The sequence below is a fragment of the Carcharhinus amblyrhynchos genome, chromosome 15, assembly GCF_965287045.1.
Source record: "Carcharhinus amblyrhynchos chromosome 15, sCarAmb.v2.hapA, whole genome shotgun sequence".
Lineage (NCBI taxonomy): Eukaryota > Metazoa > Chordata > Chondrichthyes > Carcharhiniformes > Carcharhinidae > Carcharhinus > Carcharhinus amblyrhynchos.
In genome coordinates, this window is record NC_137338.1 from 25803279 (window position 1) to 25830391 (window position 27113).

General features: G+C 42.4%; 1 protein-coding gene across 1 annotated transcript in view; it reads left to right on the plus strand.

Annotated features, from left to right (window-relative positions):
• The window catches only part of LOC145353168 (interleukin-10 receptor subunit beta-like), a 64430-nt gene extending 37985 nt beyond the window's left edge, over positions 1-26445 (plus strand). Inside the window, exons 5-10 of the mRNA XM_080203628.1 lie at positions 5590-5701; positions 8994-9181; positions 13830-13990; positions 18391-18538; positions 19408-19565; positions 20856-26445. Coding sequence (XP_080059754.1) covers positions 5590-5701; positions 8994-9181; positions 13830-13990; positions 18391-18538; positions 19408-19565; positions 20856-21161 — 1073 coding nt within the window. The 3' untranslated portion in view covers positions 21162-26445. The remainder of the gene's footprint in view (positions 1-5589; positions 5702-8993; positions 9182-13829; positions 13991-18390; positions 18539-19407; positions 19566-20855) is intronic.
• Positions 26446-27113: the final 668 nt, after the last annotated feature.

Here is a 27113-nt window from a genome sequence, read left to right on the forward strand (position 1 = left end):
CTACATTTAGTGATTTGTCTGTTTCTACTCCTAGATCCCCTTGCACTCCATGCATTTAGACAATTGTTTTCCAAGTAATAAGTGACCTTATTTTTCTTAGCAAAATGCAATACCTCACACTTGTTGAAAATAGGTGATACCCCATCCCATGAGAGAATAAAAATAAACATTTTCCAGTTCTATGCCAATTCTACAAGTTGATTAATGTCCTCCTTTAATTTCTTGCCCTCCACCTCACAGTACTTACTATTTCCCCAAACTAGTGTTATATACAACTTTAGGAATTATGTTTTTAATTTATAAGTCTAAATAGTTAACATAGATTGTGAACAATACTGGCCCCAGCACTAATTCTTGTGAGACTTCACTTCCCCCCCTTTGTCACTCCAATTAGATCCCATTTGCTCTGACTCTGCTTTCTGTTCCATCACTGGCTAGCTATCCATTTTGTTACTTACATTTTACCCCTGCCTGCTTTGACCTTATTTGTTAGTCTAATACGTGACACCTTATTGAAGGTGAAATAAATTAATAAAATCAATTAAATAAAAGGCTGAAATAATTGATAAAGTTAATTAAATAAATTACATCTACCAAAGTACCCTTATCTATTTGCTCTACTAGTTAACATAGAACACTACAGCACAAACAGGCCCTTCGGCCCACAATTGCACTGATCATATTACTACCTACTAGGCCTATCTATAACCCTCAATCCCATTAAATCCCATGTACTCATCCAGAAGTCTCTTAAGAGACCCCAACGAGTTTGCTTCCACCACCACTGACGGCAGCCGATTCCACTCACCCACCACCCTCTGAGTGAAAAACTTACCCGACGTCTCCTCTGTACCTACTCCCCAGCACCTTAAACCTTGTCCTCTTGTAGCGACCATTTCAGCCCTGGGAAATAGCCTCTGAGAATCCACCCTATCTATACCTCTCAACATCTTATAAACCTCCATCAGGTCACCTCTCATCCTTTGTCTCTCCAGGGAGAAAAAGACCGAGCTCCTTCAACCTATCCTCATAAGGCATGCCACCCAATCCAGGCAACATCCTTGTAAATCGCTTCTGCACCCTTTCAATAGCTTCCACATCCTCCTTGTAGTGAGGCGACCAGAACTGCACACAGTGCTCCAAGTGGGATCTGACAAGGGTCTTATAAAGTTGCAGCATTATCTCCTGACTCCTAAACTCAATTCCTCGATTAATGAAGGCTAGTACACCATACGCCTTCTTGACCACATCCTCCACCTGCGAGGCTGATTTGAGTCCTATGGACCCGGACCCCAAGGTCCTTCTGATCCTCCACACTGCTAAGAGTCCTACCCTTGATATTATACTCCTTCAGGAATGGTTGTTGCAGGTTCTGGGGTTCAGATGTTTCAGTCAGAACAGAGAAGGTGGTAGAGATCCTAGGTAGGTGCGAAAGGAACAGGGTAGTTGATATGGGGGACTTTAACTTTACAAATATCGATTGGAAAAGCTATAGTTCAAGCACATTAGAGGGGTCAGTTTTTGTCCATTGTGTGCAGGAAGGTTTCCTGACACAGTATGTAGATAGGCCAACAAGAGGTGAAGCTACATTGGATTTGGTACTGGGTAATGAACCAGACCAGGTGTTAGACTTGGAGGTAGGTGAGCACTTTGGTGATAGTGACCACAATTCGGTTACGTTTACCTTAGTGATGGAAAGGGATAGGTATATACTGAAGGGCAGAAGTTATAGCTGGGGGAAAGGTAAGTATGAGGCTTTTAGGCGAGATTTAGGATACATAGGTTGGAGTAGGGAACTGCAGGGGCTGGGAACAACTGAAATGTGGAGCTTATTCAAGGAGCAGCTACTGTGAGCCCTTGATAAATATGTACCTGTCAGGCAGGGAGAAAGTGGTCGAGCGAGGGAACCGTGGTGTACTAAAGAAGTTGAATCTCTGGTGAAGAGGAAGAAGGAGGCTTATGTAAAAATGAGACATGAAGGCTCAGTTAGGGCACTGGAGAGTTATAAATTAGCCAGGAAGGAGCTAAAGAGAGTGTTAAGAAGAGCTAGAAGAGGACATGAGAAGACTTTGGCAGATAGGATCAAGGAAAGCCCTAAAGCTTTCTATAGGTATGTCAAGAATAAAAGATTGGTTAGGGCAAGATTAGGGCCAGTCGGAGACAGTAGTGGGAAGTTGTGTGTGGAGCCTGAAGAGATAGGAGAGGCACTAAATGAATATTTTTCGTCAGTATTGACGCAGGAAAAAGTCAGTGTAGTCGAGGAGAATACTGAGATACAGGCTTTTAGATTAGACGGGATTGAGGTACTTAAGGAGGAGGTGTTAGCAATTCTTGAGAGTATGAAAATAGGTAAGTTCCCAGGGCCAGATGGGATTTACCCATGGATTCTCTGGGAGGCTAGGGAGGAGATTGCAGAGCCTTTAGCTTTGATCGTCATGTCGTCATTGGCTACAGGTATAGTGCCGGAAGACTGGAGGGTAGCAAACGTTGTCCCCTTGTTCAAGAAGGGGAGTAGAGACCATCCTGGGAATTATAGACTGGTGAGCCTTACTTCTGTTGTGGGCAAAGTTTTGGAAAGAATTATAAGGGATAGGATTTATAATCACCTAGAGGGAAATAAATTGACTAGGGATAGTCAACACGGTTTTGTGAAGGGTGGGTCGTGCCTCACAAACCTTATTGAGTTTTTTGAAAAGGTGACCAAAGAGGTGGATAAGGGGAAGGCAGTTGACGTGGTGTATATAGATTTTAGCAAAGCGTTTGCTAAGGTTCCCCATGGTAGGCTACTGCAGAAAATGCAGATGCATGGGATTGAGGGTGATTTAGCCGTGTGGATCAGGCATTGGCTAGCTGGTAGAAGACAGAGGGTGGGGTTGATGGGAAATATTCAACCTGGAGTTCAGTTACAAGTGGTGCACCTCAGGGATCTGTTCTGGGGCCACTGCTGTTTGTCATTTTTATAAATGACCTAGATGAGGGTGTAGAAGGATGGGTTAGTAAATTTGCTGACGACACTAAAGTCGGAGGAGTTGTAGACAGTGAGGATGGATGTTACAGTTTGCAGAGGGACATAGATAAGCTGCAGAGCTGGGCTGAGAGGTGGCAAATGGAGTTTAATGCGGAAAAGTGTGTGAGGTGATTCACTTTGGTAAGAGTAACAGGAGTACAGAAATTAGGGCTAATGGAAGGACTCTTGGTAGTGTCGACGAGCAGAGAGATCTCGGTGTACGTGTGCATAGATCCCTGAAAGTCGGCACACAGGTTGACAAGGTTGTTAAGAAGGCGTACAGTGTGTTAGCTTTTATTGGTAGAGGGATTGCATTTTGGAGCCATGACGTCATGTTGCAACTGTACAAAACTCTGGTGCGGCTGCACTTGGGGTATTGCATACAGTTCTGGTCGCCGCATTATAAGATGTGGAGCCATTGGAAAGGGTGCAGAGGAGGTTTACCAGGATGTTGCCTGGTATGGTGGGAAGGTCTTATGAGGAAAGGCTGAGGGGCTTGAGATTATTTTCGTTAGAAAGAAGAAGGTTAAGAGGTGACCTAATTGAGGCATACAAGATAATCAGAGTGTTAGATAGGGTGGATAGTGAGAGCCTTTTTCCTCGGGTGGTGATGGCTAACACGAGGGGACATATCTTTAAATTAAGGGGTGGTAATTATAGGACGGATGTCAAAGGTAGGTTCTTTACTCAGAGGGTAGTAAGGGCGTGGAATGCCCTGCCTGCAGCAGTTGTAGACTCGCCAACTTTAAGGGTGTTCAAATGGTCAGTGGATAGGCATATGGATAACTTTGGAATAGTTTAGGTTAGAGGGTCATTAGATTGATTCCACTGGTCGGCGCAACATCGAGGGCCGAAGGGCCTGTACTGCGCTGTAATGTTCTATGTTCATCCCATTGGACCTGTCAAAATGGACCACTACGCATTTATCCGTGTTGAAGTCCATCTGCCACTTCTCTGCCCAGTCTTGTATCTTATCTATGTCTTGCTGCAACTTCTGACATCCCTCCAGACTATCCACAACACCACCAACCTTCGTATCATTGGCGAACTTACCAACCCATCCCTCCACTTCCTCATCCAGGTAATTTATGAAAATTACAAGCAGCAAGGGTCCCAGAACAGATCCCTGGGGCACTCCACTGGTGACCGACCTCCATGCAGAAAAAGACCCATCCAAAACCACACTCTGCCTTCTGCAGGCAAGCCAGTTCTGGATCCACAAGGCAACAGCCCCTTAGATCCCATGCCCTCTCATTTTCTCAAGAAGTCTTGCATGGGGGACCTTATCGAACGTGCATGGGGGATCTTATCGAACGTTCTTCAAAGAATCCAATGTCAAGCAAAGCCTTTTGTTTTGAAATCGTTTTTGAAATTATGATTTTTGCTTTCCAAATGTTATGTTGTGTTCTTCTTTGGACAACATTAATTTTTACTACCACTAATGTCAAGCTAACTGGCTTATAATTCCTTGGACATGTATTATCTACCCTCTCTTGGGTGGAGCTTCAGCTATCCACCAGTCATCTGGCACATATTCTTTTAAAAATATTATATTAAGTATGTGCCACACAGCATGGTAGTAAAGAATGATAACTAGTGCTAAGAAAGCAGTTAAAGGCCTCATCCCTTAAGTGCAGTATGATGGCACTTTGGTTAGCACTACTACCTCACAGCATGAGGGACCCAGGTTCAATTCTGGTGTCAGGTAAATGTATGGAGTTTGCACGTTCTCCCCATGGAATTCCTCCAGGTGCTCTGGTTTCCTCCCACACTCCAAAGATGTGTGGATTAGGTTGATTGGCAATGCTAATTTAACCCTTAGTGTCAGGGGGATTAGCAGGGTAAATACGTGGGGTTATGGGGATTGGGCTTGGGTGGGATTGTTGTTGGTGCAGGTTCGATGGGTCAAATGGCCTCCCCCTGCACTATAGGGATTCTGTGATTCTAATCCATTGCTGATGAGATTTAACCAGCTGTAGGGTAGATTTCCATTTGCAGGCTGGTGGTAGAGGAGGGTCCTTCCATCAAAGCCCCCCATCCTCATAACAAACTGTAAACCTCCACCAATCCCTCCCTTCTCCTCCCCCGCCACCCCCTGATCCCACCACCCAAGCACCCACATTTTCCCTCCTACAGCATGCACCTTGCCTCACCAGAGCCTGTCCATTTGTCAGCCAAGGAGACCCTAACTCAGTTGCTTGGATGGATTCAGCACAGCTGTCCTCCTCTCAAAGAACTGTAATGAAGTTTGCTGTTCCAAAAATCTAATTTCGTATTCATTTCTAGCAAAGGAAGGAGCCTCTTGATCTTAATAGTGAGAAATTGCATTTGATAACTTTAGTGCAATCCTACACTCTTTCTTGAAATGATTTATGTGTGGCACTTCTGTCTCTGAGCAAGTAATGGACAGGCTGCATCTAGAATTGGGAAAGCCCTGGGAAGATACCTACGAACACATTTATTCAAGTTATTCTACAGTATGCCATGACATTTCATACAATTCAATGCAGATTATATTTTTAACATTTAAAAATGTATATTCTTATTTTCTTAAATGAATAACTTTCTTTCTGTTTGTATAGTGGCCGAACCAAAAAATGTGAAGGTTGATTCTTTCAATCTAAAACATTTCGTCAATTGGGATCCAGATGGTTATCAGCTGGGCCCAGTCACCTATTCCGTCCAGTTCCAAGGGTAAGAGAATGGAATTTAAATTAACGTACCACAACCTGGGTATTGCTGTTACAATTTAGTTTAACACTAGTGACAAATTTGCTGTGGTGGTCAGCAGTATTGAAGTGTGATATAGCAGTCATTTACACCCATTCCTCAGCTCTCTAAACTCAACCCAGGTGGACAGCTACAGCTGCTTACTTTCGGCCATCTCTTCTCATGGCTTTTGCACCAGAAACTGGGCGAGTCCCAGAAGTCATTTTACACCAGAACAGGAGTAGCCATTTGAGCTGCCGTGCGCGCACCCCCGCCCCGCCCCCCCCCCGGCATTCATTGCGATTATGGCTGACTTCTTTTCCTGCACGTTCTGTAAAGCCAAGATTCTGGTTTGTACTTTCTCTGTAGGAAGGAAGGAAATCATGGCCTTAGAACAACCACTCACAGATCCTTGTAAGTGGCAGTCTGAAGGCGATGCAATCAGTTTGGGATATCCTCCACTGCCCCGTCCCATGCCTTTTAACACCATTGGTTAACAAAAACTGATCCACCTCCAGTTTAAATTAACAATTGGTCCCGCATCAGTTGCCATGGGTGAAAGAGAATTTCAATCTTCTTTATCAGCCTTTACGTGAAGAATTGTTTCCTAACTTAAGGATGTAATGTTTAGACCATATCCCTTGCTCTAGACTTTCCAACTGGTATGTTGACCATGGGGGGTCATTACTAGATCTCTCCATGGGCCTTGTTTATGAGCTCCCCCATTAAGCGAGTGGAGACTTGTCCAATAGGGAAGGGGAAGGTGGATTAAAACCAGCTCCACTTGGGACTGGTCTGCACTCTGTAGCCATTGAATGCTGCTGACATATCACTGTAAATAAAAGGGTGATTGGTGATGGAAGACTGGCCTCGGTAAGATTATTACATTGGTGATGAGGAATGGAACCAGTTTATTTTTCCTCTGGACTATCTTTCCTTTTGAGGCACGTAATCCTCCAGCAAGAAACATGCCTTTTCTTGAGACACTTAAAGCCTACAATGCAAACATAGAAGACCAGGCCCATTTCGCAGAGTGCAAACATTACTTTTTTTGGGCCAATAGTTTTGAGGGGAACGAGAAGCAGACAGCTTGTGGGGTCTTTACCTTAAGTGGAATCAAGTCTAACCTACCCAGATGCCCCTGACTCCAAAACCTTTAATGAATTGGTGGACTAAACCCTCCAGAACACTCCAGAGATATCACTTTAACACGGCAGGACAGACCTCTGGGGAATCTGTCACTGACTTTCCAACCAGGGTGCGAAAATTGGAAGAGTGCTACAAACTCAGGCCACCCTGAATGACATACTGCAAGATAGGCTGGTCTGTGGAAGTAAGAGATGAGATCCAAAAATAATTATTGGTGGAACACAACTTGGATCTGAAGAAGGCCATTGAGAAAGCTCTACCGTTGGAGAACGCAGAGAAAGGAGCATAGGAACTACAGGGGATGACAGATAGCAGTGTTCTTCGATTGAAGGGAGGGGGCCTGAAGGAATGCTCATTCCTCAAGGGGACCTCTTCCAACGCTCATCCCTCAACTGAGAACGATGGTATCAGTGAAATATCCCAGCATGTCTGGCAGCAGTGAGGCCCAACAGTGAAGGGAAGTCGGGGACAGCCGACGGATTCCAAGGGAGCCTATTCCAGAAGGCTGTAGATGCCAGATGGCAGTCTATTGCAAATGCTGCAGAAGACTTAACGCAAGGCCAAGAGATAGGGACAGTCAAAATGCATGTTATTTCATGCAAAGGCCTGTACAAGTATACTTGCCTGCCCTTTTGGGGTCTTGCCTGCATGTGCCATTTTTCAACAGGTCATGGAGAACACACTCCAAGGATTACCTTAGGTATTGGTATACCTGGACGGTGTGTTGGTCACAGGAACTTCGGAATGTGAACAGCTGGTGAATCTGGAAGAGGCTTTTAAGCTGATTTTTGGAGGTTAGATCATGCCTGAAAAGGGAAAAATGTGTCTTCCAAGCAGTGACCTATTTAAGCTATCAGGCAGGTGGCAAGGGTCTTCATCTGTTGGAAGATAAGATGAGGGTCATGAAGGAAGCGGCATGGTGGCACAGTGGTTAGCACTGCTGCCTCACAGCGCCAGGGATCCAGGTTCGATTCCTGGTTTGCATCACTGACTGTGTGGAATCTGCACATTCTCCCTGAGTCAGTGTGGGTTTCCTCCAGGTGCTCCAGTTTCCCCTCACTATCCGAAAGACGTGCTGGTTAAGTGCATTGGCCATGCTAAATTCTTCCTCAGTGCACTCAAACAAGGTGTTGGAGCCTGGCTACTAGGGGATTTTCACGGTAACTTCATTGCCGTGTTAATGTAAATTGTGACGCTAATAATTAAACTTCAAACTTTTACACTTTAGGAATCCCAAGGCATTGAAGTCCTTCCTGGGGTTAGTGAATTATTACAGGAAGTTCACTCATAATTTAGTTTCTTTGCTGGTCCCCCCGTGTATACCTACTGTGGAAATATCAAAGATGGTCTTTGGGGAGGGGGAGTGCGGTGTTGTAGCTGGAGGCTTTCAACAGGGAGATGGGGGTCTTGCACTCAATGCAGAAAAGGGTGGTAGGAACTAAGAGCCTCACTGTGTTTAAAAATGCTTAGAAATGCATTTGAAATGCTGTAACATGTGAACCATGAGTTGGAAAATCGGGTTAGTTTGAGTAGCTCTCTTTGCAGCTGGGCTGAATGACCTCCTTTTGTGCTGTTGATTTCTGATTCTCTGGGCACCGGATTCCCCAGGAATTTGAACTTATTGTCCACCAATCGTGAATTATTTCACTTGGAAATTTTAGACCCGGCATTTCAACATAAAATTTATATATTAGTGTCAGAAGTAGGCTTACATTAACACTGCAAGGAGGTCACTGTGCAAACGTAGGCACTAAGGAGTCTGTTTACTGAGGAGGCTTACTTCAGAAATATTCTTTTAAAAATTAAAAATGAACAGATTTTTAAGAGCATTAATACAGTTAAACTTATTAGAAGATTTTTAATTGTCTTTCAGTTGTTTTAATGGATATCCCTTTTTAAACAAGTCAGCAAATCCTATTAAAAAGCAAGAATCTGTGACTTTCTAAGCAAGACTCATCAGGTTATTTTCATTGCCTGCAAATTCCAGCCCAGTGTGCCCTTATGTCAGGCAACACTTCTGATGCAGCTGTTTTCTACAGAAGGTTAGGTACCTCTTTGGCATAGATTAATTTGTAAAGGCATCGTCTTGTTAGTCAATCTTCTCAATGCAATCTTTCATTTTCTTCAGACAATTCGAAAGATCGATTGCTGGCAATTGGTCAGATGTGGTGAACTGTACAGCTATCGCTGAGATGGAATGTGATTTGCTCGACAGTCTTGCTTTCTTTGCAACGTACTACTTAAGAGTGAGAGCAGAACGTGGAAGTGCAACATCGCGCTGGGTTGAAACAGTGCCATTTTCTCCATATAAAGACAGTAAGAACTTTGTATACTTTGGGGATGTTCTCTTGAGTACTTGTACTTTCCATACCCTTATACTACTTAACATATTCAAGCGGTGAGCTGATTTGTCCTGACATATTTGATTAGATCTGCAAAACTGTGCTTATCATTTATTATAGTAAAAAAGGAAAAGCAGGTGTTTTATATAGTGCCTTTTATGATCTCAGACTGACTTTAAGCTAATGAAGGATTTTTGAAATGTTGTCACTGCTGTAATGTGGGAAATGCGACAACCAATTTGCATTCACAGCCAGGTTGCACAGTCAGGCATGTGGTAATGACCAGATCATCTGTTTTAATGTTCGTTAAGACACACATATTTGTTAAGATACAAGAGAATTCTCCCTGCTGTTATTCAAACCATGCCACGACATCTTTCACAACCATCCAAGAGGCAGAAAGGTTTAACATGCGATCTGCAAGATGGCACCTACAAAAGTGCAGCACTCCTTCAGTACTGCACTAGCTAATCATATAACTGGGCTGTAGACAAGGCTTTAAACTAAATAGTTGGGAGGAGGGTTCAGTCGTATGGACAACTAGAAAGTCAAAGTTAAAGGAGAGGGTGGAAGTGCAAATTAAGAATGAGGACTTTTAACTAATTAAAGGAGCTGAGGCTCAGGAGAGGTTAGAAAATAGAACAGAGAGTTTAGAAGGTGGCAGGAATCTAACCTCAGGCAGGGCAAAAATGGTGACGAGTATGAGAAGGGAGGTGGTCAATGCAGGACTGAGGGTGTTCTACCTGAATACATGCAGTGTACAGAACAGGGTCAGTGAGCTTGTTACATACGTTGAAATTGGCCAGTACGATGTTGTGGGCATCAGAGACATGGCTGCAAGGAGATCAGGGCTGGGATCTAAATATCCAAGGATATGTGTCCTATCGAAAGGATAGGCAGATGGGCAAAGGGGGTGGGGATGCTTCATTAGTAAGGAATGAAGTTAAATCGATAGCAAGAAGCGATATAAGATCAGAAGGTATAGAATCTTTGTGAGGAATCGCAAAAGTAAAAAGACCTTGATGGGAGCAATGTACAGGCCCCTGGCAGTTGTCAGGATGTGGGACAGAAAATAAATCAGGAGATCGAAAAGGCATATAAAAAAGGCAATATTACAATAATCATGGGAGACTTCACTATGCAGGTGGACTGGGAAAATCAGATAGGTAGCGGACCTCAAGAAAAGGAACTTGTGGAATGTCTAAGAGTTTTGGAGCAGCTTGTGACAGAACTTACTAGAGCACAGGTGATGTGTAATGAGGCAGACTTGATCAGGGAACTTAAGGTGAAGGGACCTTGAGAGAGCAATGACCACAATATGATAGAATTTACCCTACAGTTTGAGAGGGAGAAACTGGAATCAGATGTAGCGGTGTTACATTTCAATAAAGGTAACTACAAAGACATCAGGGAGTTGCTGGCCAGAATTGATTGGAAAGGGAGACCAGCAGGGAAGACAGTGGAACAGCAATGGCAGGAGTTTTTGGAGATTATTTGGGAGGCACAACAGAAATTCATCCCAAGGAGGAGGAAACATGCTGAGGGGAGGACGAGGCATCCATGGCTGACGAGGGAAGTCGGACAGCGTAAAAGCAAAAGAAAAAACATACAAAGTGGCGAGGATTAGTCAAAAGCCAGAGGATTGGGAAGCCTTTTAAAAGTGGACAGAGGACAACTAAAAAAACAATGAGGGGTGGGGGGAGATGAAATATGAGTGTAAACTAGCTAGTAATATAAAAGAAGATAGGAAGAGTTTCTTCAATACATAAAAGGTAAAACTGCATGGACTGCAACGATTCAAGAAGGCAGCTCACCACTACCTTAAGGGCAACCAGGGATGGGCAGTAAATGCTAGCCAACCATTGGTGCCCATGTCCCACAAATGAATAGAATAAGAGAGAGGCAAAATAGACATTGAACCACTGGAAAATGAGGCTGGAGAAATAATAATAGCAAACAAAGAAATGGCAGAGGAATTGTATAGTTACTTTGTATCAGTCTTCATCGTGGAAGACACCAGTGGGATGCCAGAGCTACAGGAGAATCAGGGGGCATGGGTGAGTGTAATGGCCATTATTAAGGAAAAGGTTCTCGAGAAATTGAAAGAAGTGAAGGTTCATAAATCACCTGGACAGGATGGACTACATCCCAGGGTTCTAAAAGAGATAGCTGAGGGAAACATTAGTGGTGATCTTTCAGGAATCACTGGAGGCAGGGAGGGTCCCAGAGGACTGGAAAGTAGCTAATGTAACACCGCTGTTTAAGAAGGAAAGCAGGCAGCAGATGGGAAATTATACACCGGGTAGCTTGACTCTGGTCATTGGCAAGATTTAAGAGTCCATTATTAAAGATAAGAGCGTGGAGTACTTGGAAGTCCATGATAAAATAGGACTGAGTCAGCATGGCTTCATCAGGGAGAGGTCATGTCTGACTAATCTGTTAGATTCTTTGAGGAAGCAACAAGGAAGTTAGCTAAAGGAGAACCAGTGGACATGATTTATTTAGATTTCCAGAAGGCTTTCGACAAGGTACCACATAGTTCAATAAGTTAAGAGCCCATGATGTTAAAGGTAAGATCCTGGCCTGGATAGAGGATTGGCTAACTGGAAGAAGGTAGAGACCGAGGATAAATGGGTCTTTTTCAAGATGGCACCCGGTGACTAGTGATGTGCCTCAGTTAGGTGCCAGGACCACACATTTTCACAATGTATATTAACAATTTGGGAGAAGGAACTGAAGGCACTGTTGCTAAGTTTGCAAGTGGTACAAGGATATGTAGAGGGACAGGTTTGAGAAAGCAAGGGGGCTGCAGAAGGACTTGGACAGGTTAGGAGAATAGGCAAAGTAGTGCCAGATGGAATACAATGTGGAAAAGTGTGAGGTTATGCACTTTGGAAGGAGGAATGGAGGCATAGACTATTTTCTAAGTGGGGAAATACTTAGGAAATCAGAAGCACAAAAGGACTTGGGAGTCCTTGTTCAAGATTCTCTTAAGGTTAATGTGCAGGTTCATTTGGCAGTTAGGAAGGCAAATGCAATGTTAGCATTCATGTCGAGAGAGCTAGAATACAAGAGCAGGGATGTACTCCTGAGACTGTATAAGGCTCTGGTCAGATCCCATTTGGAGTATTGTGAACAGTTTTGGGCACTGTATCTAAGGAAGAATGTGCTGACCTTGGAAAGGGTCCAGAGGAGGTTCACAAGAGTGATCCCTGGAATGAGGAGCTTGTTGTATGAGGGATAGTTAAGGACTCTGAGTCTGTAGTCGTTGGAGTTTAGAAGGATGAGAGGGGATTTTATTGAAATTTACAGGATATTGTGAGGCCTGGTTGGAACGGATGTGGAGGGGATGTTTCCACTAGTAGGAAAAACTGGAACCAGAAGACACAGCCTCAGACTAAAGGGAGAGGAAGAGGAATTTCTTCAGCCAGAGAGTGGTGAATCTGTGGAACTCTTAGCCGCAGAAGGCTGTCAAGGCCAGGTCATTGAGTGTCTTTAAGACAGAGATGGATAGGTTCTTGATTAATGAGGGGGTCACAGGTTATGGGGATGAGAAATGTATCAGCCTTGATTGTGCTGTGAAGTGGACCTGATGGGCCCTGTGGTCTAATTCTGCTCCTATGTCTTGTGGTCTTACAAGATTACACAAGATTACAGTTATAGTTAGTCTTACAGAACATTCTCCCAAAATAATTCCCTATTTGGTTGGACTCACAATTACTCCTTTAGGCAAGAGTCCCTTCGAGATATTTAATCTATTACAATCCAGTAATATTATCACAAGGCAAACCCAGTGTTGCTGTTGTCACAGAGCTTCTGTCTCTCTCCTCCACTCTGCTGTGGAAATTCAAAACCTTTAAAACAAAACCCTGCTTTTTGAATAAATCTAAACATTTAATGTGTTGGCTGAAATAGAGGAATAGGGAAAAGAAAGCAACAAAAGTTAAAAAGAAGTGGCACAGTGATTAGCGCCGCTGCCTCTCAGTGCAAGGGTCCCAGGTTTGATTTCCAGCTTGGATCTCTGTCTGAGCGGAATTTTGCACATTCTCCCCGTGGGTTTTCTCTGGGTGCTCCAGTTTCCCCCACAGTCTAAAGATGTGCTGACTAGGTGGATTGACAATACTAAATTCCCCCATAGTGTCAGGGGGACTAGTTAGGGTAAATAGATGGGGTTATGGGGATTGGATGGCCTGGACTGTAGGATTCTATGATTCTAAACTAGAATCTTTCAAAAGAAAATGGTGCCATTTTTATCACAGATGGCATGGTGACACAGTGGTTAGCACTGCTGCTTCACAGCACCAGGGACCTGGGTTCGATTCCTGGCTTGGGTCACTGTCTTTGTGGAGTTTGCACGCTCTCCCTGTGTTTGCGTGGGTTTCGTCCAGGTGCTCCTGTTTCCTCTCTCAGTCCAAAGATTAGATTGAGTACGTTGATCCAAACAGGCGCCGGAGTGTGGCAACAAGGGAAATTTCACAGTAACTTCACTGCAGTGTTAATGTAAGCCTACTTGTGATACTAATAAATAAACTTTAAAACTTTAAACAGTATACAATATACTCTGAATGTTGCAGAAACTTAAGCACCAGATTCCTAACAATATGCTCTCTTTTACACTATAGCTGTGATTGGGCCTCCAGCAGTTAAAGTATCATCGCAGACAGGTGAACTATACGTCACCATTGCAGATCCAGTCGCTCAAGATGGACAGTCCATGCGTTACAGTTATAGTGATCTTGCTTACCATGTGCTTTATTGGATAAAAAATGAAGAAGGAATAAAGGTAAGTTATTTCTTCAGAGTGTTTCTTTGTGACTGTTGGAGAGAGATGTTGATTCAGAGATTTTTACATAGAAACAGGCCATTCAACCTAACAGTTCTACACTCCATATTAGCTTGCTTCCACCTTGCTTCATCTCAGCCTGTCTAAATATTATTCTTTTGCTTTCTCCTTCACGTACTAATCTAGCATCTGAACCAAGGCTTTTGAATTTCAACAAAGTCAATTATGTAGGTCCAAAGTACAAGAGTTGACTGAGGTGCATTAGGAAATTAAATTTGATTTACTGTTGTCATGGTGTATTGGGATATGTTGAAAGTATTGTTTTTTGTGCACTATACAAAGCATACCATTCATAAAATACATAGTGAGAAGGAGAGGAGGGGGTGCAGAATGTAGTGTTACACTCATTCAAAAGTCTGATGACAGCAGGGACGAAGTTGTTCTTGAGTTGATTGATAAATGATCTCAGACTATTGTATCTTTTTCCCAACGGAAGAAGGTGGAAAAGGGTATGTCTGGGCTGTGTGCGGTCCTTGATGATGCTTACTGCTTTCCAAGGCATTGGGAAGTGTGGACAGAATCAGTGGATGGGAGTCTGGTTTGTGATTCAATGATATGGTGGTAGATAAGCAATGTGCAGTGGCAGCAGAGAATCCAAAGTTGCTGCACCCATTTGGAGCTTGTTTTTTTTTTATTTTTTGATGGGATGTGATGATGTGGAGATGCTGGTATTGGACTAAGGTTGGCACAGTAAGAAGTCTCAGATTTGTTTAGAATCACGAGCTTTCGGAGTGCTGCTCCTTCATCAGGTGAAAGGTCAGCCTCACCTGATTACAGATAAACCTGTTGGACGTTAACCTGGTGTTGTGAGATTCTTTGTGGGACATAGAAATCATTGGCTAGGCCAGCATTTTTATTGTCCATCCCTAATTGCCCTTGAGCTGATGGAGAGCTGGTTTCTTGAAGCACTGTGGTCCATCTGGTGTAGACACACCAGAGTGCTGTTAGTAAGGAGGTTCCAAGATTTTGACCCAGTGACAGTCAAGGAATATTGATATATTTCCATTAAAGGAATCATTCATAACTCATAGCCAACATACATTCCCATAAGAAATAAAATTTCCTCAAGAAAACTGAATGTCATAGCTAATTAAAAAAAGTTAACAATAGTAAAGAAAAGACTTACAATGTTGCAAAAAAGAGCAAGCCTGAGGATTCGGAATGTTTTAGAAATCAGCAAAAGATGACCACAGCATTGATAGAGGAAGAAGATAGAATTCAAGAGTGAAGAGCAAGAAGTATGAATACAGATCGTAACATCTGCAAAAATGTAAAAGAAAAGATAAACAAAGGTAACAATAGGCCTTCTAAAGACAAAGACAACAGAGATTATAACGGGGAATGAGGAAATGGTGGAGATAAATAGTTTCTATCTGGCCTCCCAATTGAAGACTCAAAAACAAACTGGAAATTGTGGGGAAGCAAGAGATTGCAGAACTTTTAAAGTAATTAGTATTTGTATTAGTACTGGAGAAATTATTGGGATGAAAAGGTGACAAGTCCTGTAGATCTAGGGTTTTATAAAATATAATTAAAGAGATAGTGGATGCATTGAGTTTGACCTTCCAGAATTTCCTAGATTATAGAATAGTCTCCATATATTGAAAGGTAGCAAATGAAGCTCCAGAGGACAGAAAGATAAAATAGGATAACAAGCCTATAGTTTCCTAACATTTGAGAGTGCTGAATCCTAAACACTAGATCAGGAATATGCAAAAAAAATCACAGTATAATTTGGCAGAGTGGACTCAGTGTTATGAAAGGCGAAATTGTGTGATAAATCTCTTAAGATATTCTTCTGGGTGTAACTAGCAAGGTAGATAAGGGGGAATCAGTGGTGTAATTTATTTATACCTTCAAAGGACAGAGAAACTAGAAGCACAAATACGCAGTTTGACCCTTCAAGCCTGCTCCGCCATTCACCACGATCATGGCTGATCATCAAATTCAATATCCCGATTTCCCCCTTTTTCCTCCCCCTTCACCCCCCAATATCCCTTTATCCATTTAGCCCCAAGTGCTCTGTCTAATTTCTTCTTGAAATCAGACAAGGTTTTGGCCTCAATTACTTTCTGTGATAGTGAGTCCCGCACATTCATCATTCTTTGGGTGAAGAAATTTCTCCTCACCTCCATTGTGAAGGGTTTCTAAAGTCCTAAGGTTCTTCTTATCCTCAAACTATGGCCCTAGTTCTAGACCCCCACCACCACCAGCAGTGGGAACATTCTTCCTGAATCTACCCTGTCTAATCCCGTCAGAATTTTATAAATTTCTATGAGACCCTCTCTCACTCTTCTAAACTGCAGCAAATATAATCCTAACTGATTTAAGTCTATCCTACTGACAGACCTACAATCCCAGGAACCAGCCTGGTAAATCTTCACTGTAGTCTTCCTAAAGCAAGGACATCCTTCCTCAGGCCATTCAATAATGTGCCAAATTAGTGGCTGAGCTCCAGGGCACCTTTTAAGAGAGGTGTCTTTCGGGTGAGATATTTAAATTGAGGCCCCATCTACCTGCTCAGGATGTAAAAATAAAAAATGTAAAGTGTCCCATTACGTTATTTCGAAGAAAAGCAGATATCCGATATTTATCCCTTAGCAGGTATCAGATTATCTGGCCATTATCACATTGATCTTTGTAGGAGCTTGCTGTGTACAAATTGGCTGCTGCATTTCCTACATTGCAACAGTGATTGCAATTCAAATCCATTTCATTGGCTGTAAAGTACTTTGAGGAATCTTATGGTTGTGAAAAATACTATATAAATACAAGTTGGCACGGATGGGGCAGCATGGTGACACTGTGGCTAGCACTGCTGCCTCGCAGCAGTTTGATTCCTGGCTTGGGTTACTGTCTGTGTGGAGTTTGAACGTTCTCCCAGTGTCTGCATGGGTTTCCTCCAGGTGCTCCGGATTCCTCCCACAGTCCAAAAGATGTGCTGGTTAAGTGCACTGGCCATGCTAAATTGACCCTCATGTATCCAAACAGGCACCGGAGTGTGGCAGCTGGGGGATTTTCGCAGTAACTTCATTGCTGTGCTAATGTAAGCCTGTTTGTAACTAATAAATAAACTTTAAGTCTCCTATTTTGAAGGACATTTGATCCATGCTAGTCTACTGTCCAGGGCAGATCTAATGTAACAAGTCACTGAATCTAATTGTTTCTTAAATTATTCCAGGATTTTTTTGCCTCCCTGTCCCCTATTCCATAAGTTGATCATTTTATGTGAAGAATTTCCTGGCTTCAGTACAGCCTTCGCCAATTTCAAACCATGCTTTCCTCTTCTTCCTATCATAGTTTAACTTGTAATATTTGTTCCAGGTTTAGCTTTCCCATATAGTTTACGATCATATACTGTACTATACTCCCTCTCAGCCTGTCAAGAGTGAAAAGCGAAGGTTTCTCCAGGTTTTCCAATAAATTTAGTTCTCTGATACTAGAGATTTACCTTGTAGCTTTTCTTTGCCCATCCTTCAGCTCTTCAGTGTCTCCTTTGAGCCTTGGCGATTAATACCGAACACAATTTTTGAGGTGCAGTCTCACCAGAGCAATACTTTTTTGAATGAATTCCTCCGGTTTGCACCCTGCTGATTTGACTATAGAGTTTGGCATTACTGCTCCCCACTGACTTGGGCATGCTTAAGTGCCAAGCCTTCCAGTATCTCTAAGTCTTTGCCAGCTTCACTTATAGCAACTTTGACGATGTTCACAGACAACATCTGTTAGTACTTCGTTTTCAATATTTGAGCCTTAGCCATATTGAATTCTATTGCCACTGGTCTGCCATTACGCATTAGGAACTGCAAAGGATTGTAAACGAAGCCCAGTCCATCAGGCAAACCAGCCTCCCATCCATTGACTTCGTCTGTACTTCCCGCTACCTCAGCAAAGCAGGCAGCATAATCAAGGACCCCACACACAACCGGACATGCTCTCTTCTGCTTTCTTCCATCAGGGAAAAAGATAATAAAAGTCTGAGATCATGTACCAACAAATTCCAGAACAATTCTTCTCTGTTGCCATCAGACATTTGAATAGGCCTACCTTATATTAAGCTAATCTTTCTCTGCACCCTAGCTATGACTACAAAACCACATTCTGCACCCACTCCTTTTCCTCCGACCCATGTACTCTGTGAATGGTATGTTTTGTCTGTATAGGGCGCAAGAAACAATACTTTTCACTGTATCCCAATACATGTGATCATGAATCAAATGGAAAGAATGGAATGATTCCCTTGAAGCAATGTTACTGATTTTGATTTTGTGCACCAAAGTTGTGTTGACTCTCAGTTAAATAAATGCTAATCAATTGGGCATGTACCTATTTTCTTTCAGATGCAAAATAAATCTGTCACTGCATCAACTGTTTTGCTTAATCTCCAACCGTGGACTGATTACTGCTTGAAAGTTCAAGCCTATACTGCGGAGAGCTCCAAGCAAGGACTTTTCAGTCCAGTGATTTGTGAACACGTCACTGCTGATTGTAAGATTTTCACATTCGCTCTGTTATATTTTAATAATTTTATTATATAAATGCAAGTTGTTTTTGTCATTGATGTTCTCGACAGAATTCCTGCTGTGGTGTAAATATTTTTCTGTTGACCACAAAACCTCAAACTCTATAAGATGATGTGCCGATAAACCAAGACACAATGTTATTTATATCTCTACCATGCTTTGTTGGTGCTATTGTTACCTCTTAAGGCTCCTGTAATAATAGAAACTTGAAGCAGGAGTAGGTCATTCGGCCCTCCAAGCCTGCTCCATCATTCATTATTATCATGGTTGAACATCAAATTAAATATTCTGATTCTTCCCCCCTCTTCCACCACCCCCCTCCAAATGTCCTTGATCCCTTTAGCCCCAAGAGCTATATCTAATTTCAACAAAAACAGCTTACGTTTACAAAGAAGCTGTAACATAGTGAAATGCCCCAAGGTGCTCCAGTGTTATCAGATAAATTTTGGCAATCAGCCACATAAAGAATGTTTGGCCAGACAGCCAAAAGCTTTATCAAAGTAAAGAGAAATAAGAGAGCCTTGAAGAGGCAATCACCGAACTGTAGGGTCTAAGCAGCTGAAAACGTGACCACCACTGGTGAAGCTGAACAATGTGAATTAGCAATGTCTCCAGTTAAAAAGGAGCACGTAATAACTGGGTCGATGACTGGGCAGGCGGGATCAGCTCTTCAGGGCGTCCTCAGTTCATTTATCTGTCTCTGAGTTAGAACTCAAATTACAGGGAGTTGCAAGATCTTCATGGTAGCAGCCCTGCTCCAGGTAGCATATGCAGTGCTGATCTCATATGTTGCTTATCCACATAACACCGGATTTTTTTTTCTTTTATCTGCAGTTAAGACAAGAGCCATAGCAGCAGCCCAGGTCCTGTTCATAACATTGATTGCTGTGTTGATGGTAACATTGGGCTGTTTCTTCTTTGTGATCTATGCACGCAAAGCCATTAAGTACCTCATGTATCCTTCCTACAGTCTCCCAGTTCACATACAAGAGGTATAGCTACCCTTTATCTCAATACTTTATACTTCAGTCTTAAGGTTGAGTGATTATTGTTTGACTGCAGTGTTACAGAAAAGTACTGGAACAGGAGCAGCACAGTCTTAGCCACATCAAACATTTCCAGCAAGAATTCAGAAAATGGAATGTCATCTCGACCTAACTTTGCCAATCTGCCATTTGCCTGTTAACAAAGGTGGGAAAGGGCATTGTGGCACAGGGAAATGAAAGAAGAGGAGAAAAATAAATAAGAAATGGGAGGTTTCTCTTCCTCCTCTGAAAACAATCTGGAAATTCTCCTCTTGTGTAGGTGGATAGGAATCCTGTTTGACAGTGACTTTGCTTATGGCACAATTTGCTGAAACTAAGGCCCACAATTAAAAATATACTGGTAATTTTAAACATCCAAAGGCAATAACGGTTAACAGTAAATATGTTGTTTATGAATAAACCAGAACATGTTTAAATGCCTGTGCATTCACCTGATCTTTCAGCTCCTTTACCTGTTGTTAATGTTATTTTGAACCAGTGATCCAGGCTCTGAAGCACCTTGGCATGTTTATTATGTTACTGGCATTCTAAATATTCAGCTTTCTATTGTTCGACTTGTCTGTAACATGCTTCCTGGGAGCAGGTTCTGGGTGGAATAAATTGCAATCCTTATCAGCAATTATCTCTGAGTGATGCAGTTCTGCAGAAACTTCTTTGGCTTAGGAGAATATTATCTGCCCAGACCTTTCGTTGAGGAATGATGGGCAGTGAGGACGGTTGGGGAGGGGAGTGGTCGCTCGTGAATCGGGGCGGCAGGTGGCACAGTGGTTAGCACTGCTGCCTCACAGCAGGGACCTGGGTTTGATTCCTGCCTTCAGTGACTGTGCGGAGTCTGCACGTTCTCCCCATGTCTGTGTGGGTTTCCTCCGGGTGCTCCAGTTTCCTCCTACATTCCGAAAGATGTGCCGGTTACGTACGTTGGCCACGCTAAATTCCCCCTCAGTGTGCCTGAACAGGTGCTGGAGTGTGGGGGCTAGGGGATTTTCACAGTAACTTCATTGCAGTGTTAATGTAAGCCTGCTTGTGACACTAATAAATAAACTTATAAAATAGCAAGTTATGGGTGTATGGATTGTCAGCTGAGTCAGTGCAGATAAAATCTTTAGGGAGGGGAGTTCATTTTTGTGGGATTAAAAACTTCACAAAACCAAAAGAACTTGAATTGAGCATTTTCAGTTAGAATTGTCAATGGATCAGTTTAGACAAATATTAATAGTTGTATTTTGCATTTTTCAGTACTTGACTGAGCCTTTCCAGCAGCCGCTTTTTGAAACCCTGAATAAGGAAGACCTACGCGAAGAACACTGGGACAAGCTCTCCATTGTCTCACACACAGAGATTCCTCCAGTGCCTCGAAATTCAACTCAAACTGATGGCTCCAAGTCAGACAAAGCCACAATCAAGTCTGATGGGAAGATCCTTAATGAAGAGGATGATGTGCAAAGCAGTCAATCAAGTGTAGATTCTGGACATTATTCCAGTAGTACGGAAAATTCTTCCCGTCAAACTTCACAAAGTATAGAAGATGCATCTAGGACATAGGAACTAAAAGATGTTGTTGATTTGGTGGACCAACATTAATGTTCCTTCTGTCTCCTGAACTTGATTCTGTGATAAGTACTGATGCGTTCCCTTCCAGTAAAGAGAAAGAAACTGAGTATCTCTGTAATCTACATTACATTTTCATTGTCTGACAACAGTTAGGAACGAACCAGAAAATGTAAATACCTTCAGGCTACTAGCGTTTTGAATGATCGAACTACTACAGAAAACTCAAAATAATTGGATACTTGAAGTAATTGGGCCTAACGTATTGTAGCAGAGAAGAATACTGAGAAGAAGGAGCCTCCTTCTAGACAGGATGCTGGTAAATAGCATAATAGTTATGGTGAGAATACCTTCCCTGTCAGTGTAAAACGTGGCAGAATCCGTGTGTGTTCTGGGAAGGGCGGTACTGTACTTTAAGGCAATCAGGCCCACAAAGGGACCCTCGCCATTGTTTGGACTTTGAGTTGGACATAAATTTTAAAAATCTGTTCTTATCAGTTTAATATCTGATACGTCCCCTGTCTGGGGTCAAATATTAGGAGGCCCTTCCTGTGGAAGTGGCAGGAAGTCCCCCACGTCAACTGCATTTGGTAAATTCTCCCCTCCCCCCCGGTCGAAATGCAGGGGGATCCCCTCCTCACATGTACCTGTTTTCGTGGTAGTATAATTGTGTCCTCATCCTCTAGGTGCCCAAGCAGTTGTAAGCACGAGCGATGGTGCTACTGACCTGCCTGCCTACTCATTGGGCCTTTAATAGGGCAGCCGCCACTTAATTGGCTGCCGCTGGCAAAACGTGGTCCTGGGTCCCCTGCTTGCCAAAGCAGAGTTTCCTCTCCTTTTTAGCCCTGCTGGTGGGATTTCTGCAGCTCCCACAAAATTCACGCCCACATTTCCATATTTATCCAAGACAGTAACAAAGCAAAAGAAAATCTCTCAAGGTGAATTCCCACTAAATTGCTTATTTTCCATATGATAGAATGGGGTTGTCACAACTGAGATTTTCAAAATAATGTCAAATCCATGGTGTGTCTATCTTAGTGAACCGGCTTAGCCAAATACAATTTTCTTAATAATTTTGGTTACCTTTCCACAATCCCCTCTATAATCCTCCCATATCCTGGGTGGAGACCTCCTAGCCCTCTCCCAAAGTACATATACTGATTTCAGCTAGCAGTAAACAAGTGCAGCACGGTGGCACTGCTGCTTCAAAGCACCAAGGACCCAGGTTCAATTCCTGGGTTGGGTCACTGTCCTGAGGAGTCCACACATTCTTTCCATTGGCCATGTTAAATTCCCCCTCAGTGTACCCAAATAGGCGCCGAGGTGTGGCGACTGGGGCATTTTCACAGTAGCTTCTTTGCAGCATTAATGTAAGCCTACTTGTGACACTAATAAATATAAACGTCAAGAGAAAGTCTGAATGATGTGGGGTTAGAACCTGGTCTCCACTCAGTGCCTACCCATAACAACAAGATGTTATGTAACTCGGATGTCACAGACTATTGAGGGGACTGTAGCATAGTGTTTATGTTTCAGAGGCCGGATTAATGATCTGAAGACAGGAGTTCAAATCCCATCCTGGCAGTTGGGGAATTTGAATTCAGTTGATAAATAGGTCTGAAGTTAAGACTAGTATTAGTAATGGTGTGTCAGTATAACTGTTGACTGTTGCAAAAACCCTGTCTAGTTCACTCCCATCTTTTAGGGAGGTAAGTCTGCTTCATTCAGCCTAAACCTCTAGAATGTGGTTAGTTCCTAATTGTCCTCTGATATGGGCCAGCAAACCCCCACCTGCCCCTGCACTCAACCTGTTCTGGACAATAAACACTGGCCTTGCTGATAATACTCATCCTGAGATTAAATTCTAAAACACAACTTTATAAAATTGACACAAGTTCTTATTGAACTAAAAGCAAAATACTGCAGATGCTGGAAGTCAGAAACAGAAACAGCAAATGTTGGAAAATCTTAGCCGGCCTGGCTGTGTCTGTGGAGAGAGAACAGAGCCAACGTTTCGCGTCTCAGCCCTGAAATACCAACTTGAAACATTGACCGTTTCTCTCTCCAGAGACGCTGCCAGAGCTGCTGACATTTTCCAGCATTTTCTGTTTTTATGATGAGATAAATTCCTCGTTGACTCCATGACATTGTAAAAGAATAAATATTTGGAATATTGCATTTAAGTCAGTGAAAAGACACGGTCAATAATTAAGTAAAATGTATTTGGAGAGAGATCTTACTGCTGTTACATTTTATATCGTCTGTGATGTGGCATTTACAAAGCACCACCAGTTGACTGGCTTCATGTTCTGCAGCCTTTCCTTTCCTCTGCTGTTTTTGCATTTCAGATTAGTGTTAATTTGACTCAGACTTTACCTGGGTTAGTAAGGACAATTTAATAACAAGCACTTTCATTCTCTGCTTCACTTCAGCTGACTGAAATGTGCAATTGCAAGTATTATTGGTGATTGGCACTGAAAATGTATTATCAAGCCATGTTCTAGATGTACTCCGGGAAAGGGGATTCAACAATATGCGTAGTTTTTGCATTTATTAAAATTCCAAAAAGTAATAATGTACTGTTGCATTGATTTTGAACAAAAACAATTTTGAATGGGTGTGGAAGTGTCACTGTGAGCGTTAGAGCACCTTCTTTAAATCAGAAAGCACAAATCAATTCAGAGGAAAACGTTCCTATAACAGTTCTGTTGTAAAACACAGGGCAGGATTTTCCAGCACCTCCCATTGCTGGGATTGTCCAATCCCCCTGAAAGTCAAGGAGCCATTGGCTGGGCCACGGAATCTTCTGCAGCGAGCCCCACCACGACGGGACTGGAAAATCTCAGCCCCAGTTAAACTGGAAGGGAATTGCAGAAATGTTTTCAATATTAGGTCATCTATTTGGTGTAGTGATCACAAACAGCCTTTACCTTGGATCTCTGACTCTGGTATCATTTTCAGGTTGTTTACCATTCCTGAGGGAGCTTTTGCCATTCACATATTAGGACCTGAAGATTGTACGTGATGTGGAAACTTACGAAAGCTTTATTGTAATAAGTCAATTAAGTTATTTCCTGCCTATTTTGTTAATAGCGTTAGATGGGGTAGGGTAGGAAGAGGCTTATGTGGAACATAAACACCATCATAGTAACTTTGACAAGCTTTGACAAAGGGTCGTCTGGACTCAAAACGTCAGCTCTTTTCTCTCCTTGCAGATGTTGCCAGACCTGTTGAGATTTTACAGCATTTTCTCTTTTGATTACCATCCAAGTAATGTTTGGCCAAATGACCTGATTTTGTGCTGGAAACTACAATTTGTATCTCCTCACAGCTGTAAATTATAAATCAATCTTGTCCAGTTCTATGGGCCAGATTGTCTCAGTTTCCCAACTGAAGAGGGAAGCATATCAGCAAATGGTGGCAGCAAGGGAGTGTCATCAGGGAAAAATAGGAAAGATAAAAAAAAATTCATGTTAATATGGAAAAACCGGTACACTTTGTAACTGTCTCTACAAACTGAACACAACTTCCTTCAAACTTTTATGCTTCTATGTTTTGATAAGGGATGAAGTATCTATTCATGAAGGCAGACATTATTGGTGATTAATTACACAGCATTAATGCAGTTAGTCCTCTGATTATTATAGAACTGTTATAGCACACAAAGCCATCCAGCCTGTCATGTTGATGCGGGTTTTCTGAAAGAGCAATTCACCTAGTGCCATGCTCCTGCATTTTCCCCACAACCCTGTAATTCCGTCTTTTCAGATAGTGACCCAATTCCCTTTTGAAAGTTTCAGTTGAACCTGCTTCCACCAGGCTCCCAGGCAGTGCGTTCCAGATCCCAGCCAATCGTGTGAACATTGCTGCTTTTGAAAATTACCTTAAAGCTGTGCCCACTGGTTCTCAATTCTTCCTCCAATGGGAACAGGTACTCCTTACCTACTCTATCCAAACTGCTCAAGGTTTTGAAGACCTCTATCAAATCTTCTCTCAATCATCTCATCTCCACGGAGAACAATCCCAACTTCTCTAATATTTCTAATTAACATAAGTTCTTCATCCCAAATACTATTCTTCTGAACTATCATCAATTCTTGTAAAAACTCATCTAGATCACTAATGTCCTCCAGGGAAGGAAATCTGCTGTCCTAACCTGATCTGGCCTCACTGTTTCTCTAGACCCACAGCAATGTGATTTTTTAACTGTCCTCTTAAAATTGTCAAGCAAGCCATTCAGTTCAAGGGAGATGAAGGATACTGGCCTTGCCGATGGCACCCGCCTTCCATGAAAGAATAAAGGAAAATCTTTTACGTACCCTCCCTAATGCCTTCATATCTTTCCTAAAACATGGTGCCTAGAATACTGCAGCTGAGGCCAAAGTAGTGTTTCATATACAGATCATAGCAAATGGAACATCATCATTGATGGCAATGATTTTATAATACCCCTGCCTGAAACAGTAATTACATTTTGCACTTGCATTATTCTGCTCAAGTTTTGAGATATTTGTGCCTTATCAGAAGGCAAGAGTTTCAATTTGTGTTTTTGCTTTGAAGTAAAAATCATTCAGCTGATAATTGTTTCCTGGCTATGATACGTATTACAACTTTCACATTTGACGGGAATCGTGAGTTTAGACGTAATAGACTTGATTGTTATCAATAGAAAATTGAAGTATTTAGTCAAGGCATAAAGCTGGGGCTTTTTGTGGAAGTGTACTCTGCTAAGGCTAAGACGCTTCCAACAGAAAGCAGACTCCAATATGGCTTTATACTTTTATGGGCGAATCAACAATGAAAAGATTGCACAAGTTTGTGTAACTTATAACAAAAAGAATTCATATAATGTTGTAAATAGGAGAATGAAGATAAGCACTTAATGATCATCTGAACTGCATAAATTGCAGTTGATACAAATAACTTGTGACAACTGTCATTTCAAGTTATGTTATAAATTTACTTCATGTGTTTATAAGTCCATAAAATGTACAAATGAAACCAAGTGATAATGCACGTTAAACTGTTCAGCAATTTACAGAGGATCAGGTCACGTTTCATCACTCTGGGAAGAATGTTCAGTATCTATTGGCAATGCTCCTCCCATATTTCAATTAACATCTGCGATATTCAGATTTACTTTTTAAGTATCAGTTAGCAGTACAAACATTGTTGATGCATTGTTTCCATTTTGATGTGTGAATTTTGAAAAAAATGTAATCTCTATCCTTCATTTTTTTATGAATATTACATGAGCTTTGCATTGAAAATTAAAATGTTTAACTCGCTGCTGTGTTTAATTTATTGATTAGATCTTGTGTTAAGTGCGTTAGGAGGCAGACAGCAACAGTCCTGTTTGCCAATGGCTGGGTAGGCAGGCAGATGTACTGTCACCACAAAAAGGTCATTGGTTCTGAAGTTCCTAGCTGCCCAATTTGCCAATGTAAGTATAGATAAGCAGGACACCGTCCACCCTTGATGGTGGAGAGGTGGGTGCTGGGTTGGACTTTGAGGCAGTGGGGCTGGTGGGGGACCCCTGGGGGGCTAGTGGAGTTGAAGGCTGGGGAGCCCCATAAGAGAATTAGTAGATGTCCCCTGTAGATCAGGGGGGTGGTAGCAGGAGAATACCCCGGGTGGGTGGGTGGGTGAGTTCACTGAGGGGTCGGGGAGTGGGTTGGCAGCAGTGGAGTCCCTTTTCAGGGTTGGAGGCGAGGAGCCCCATGAAAGGATTAATGGGGGAGGGTTGTGGGGGCATCCCATTTGGGGGGGGGGTAGCCAGGGGGAGTCCAGTGTGAGGGTAGTCCAGGGAAGCCTGCGTGGGACTACATTTGTTACCCAAAAGGTAAAACTGGCTTTATTTTTTCTAACTTTATCTGGGTGACTTGCTGGAAGGCAGTCAGAACTATCCAAAGTTTATCACACTTTCAGGTATTTTTTTAAAGATGG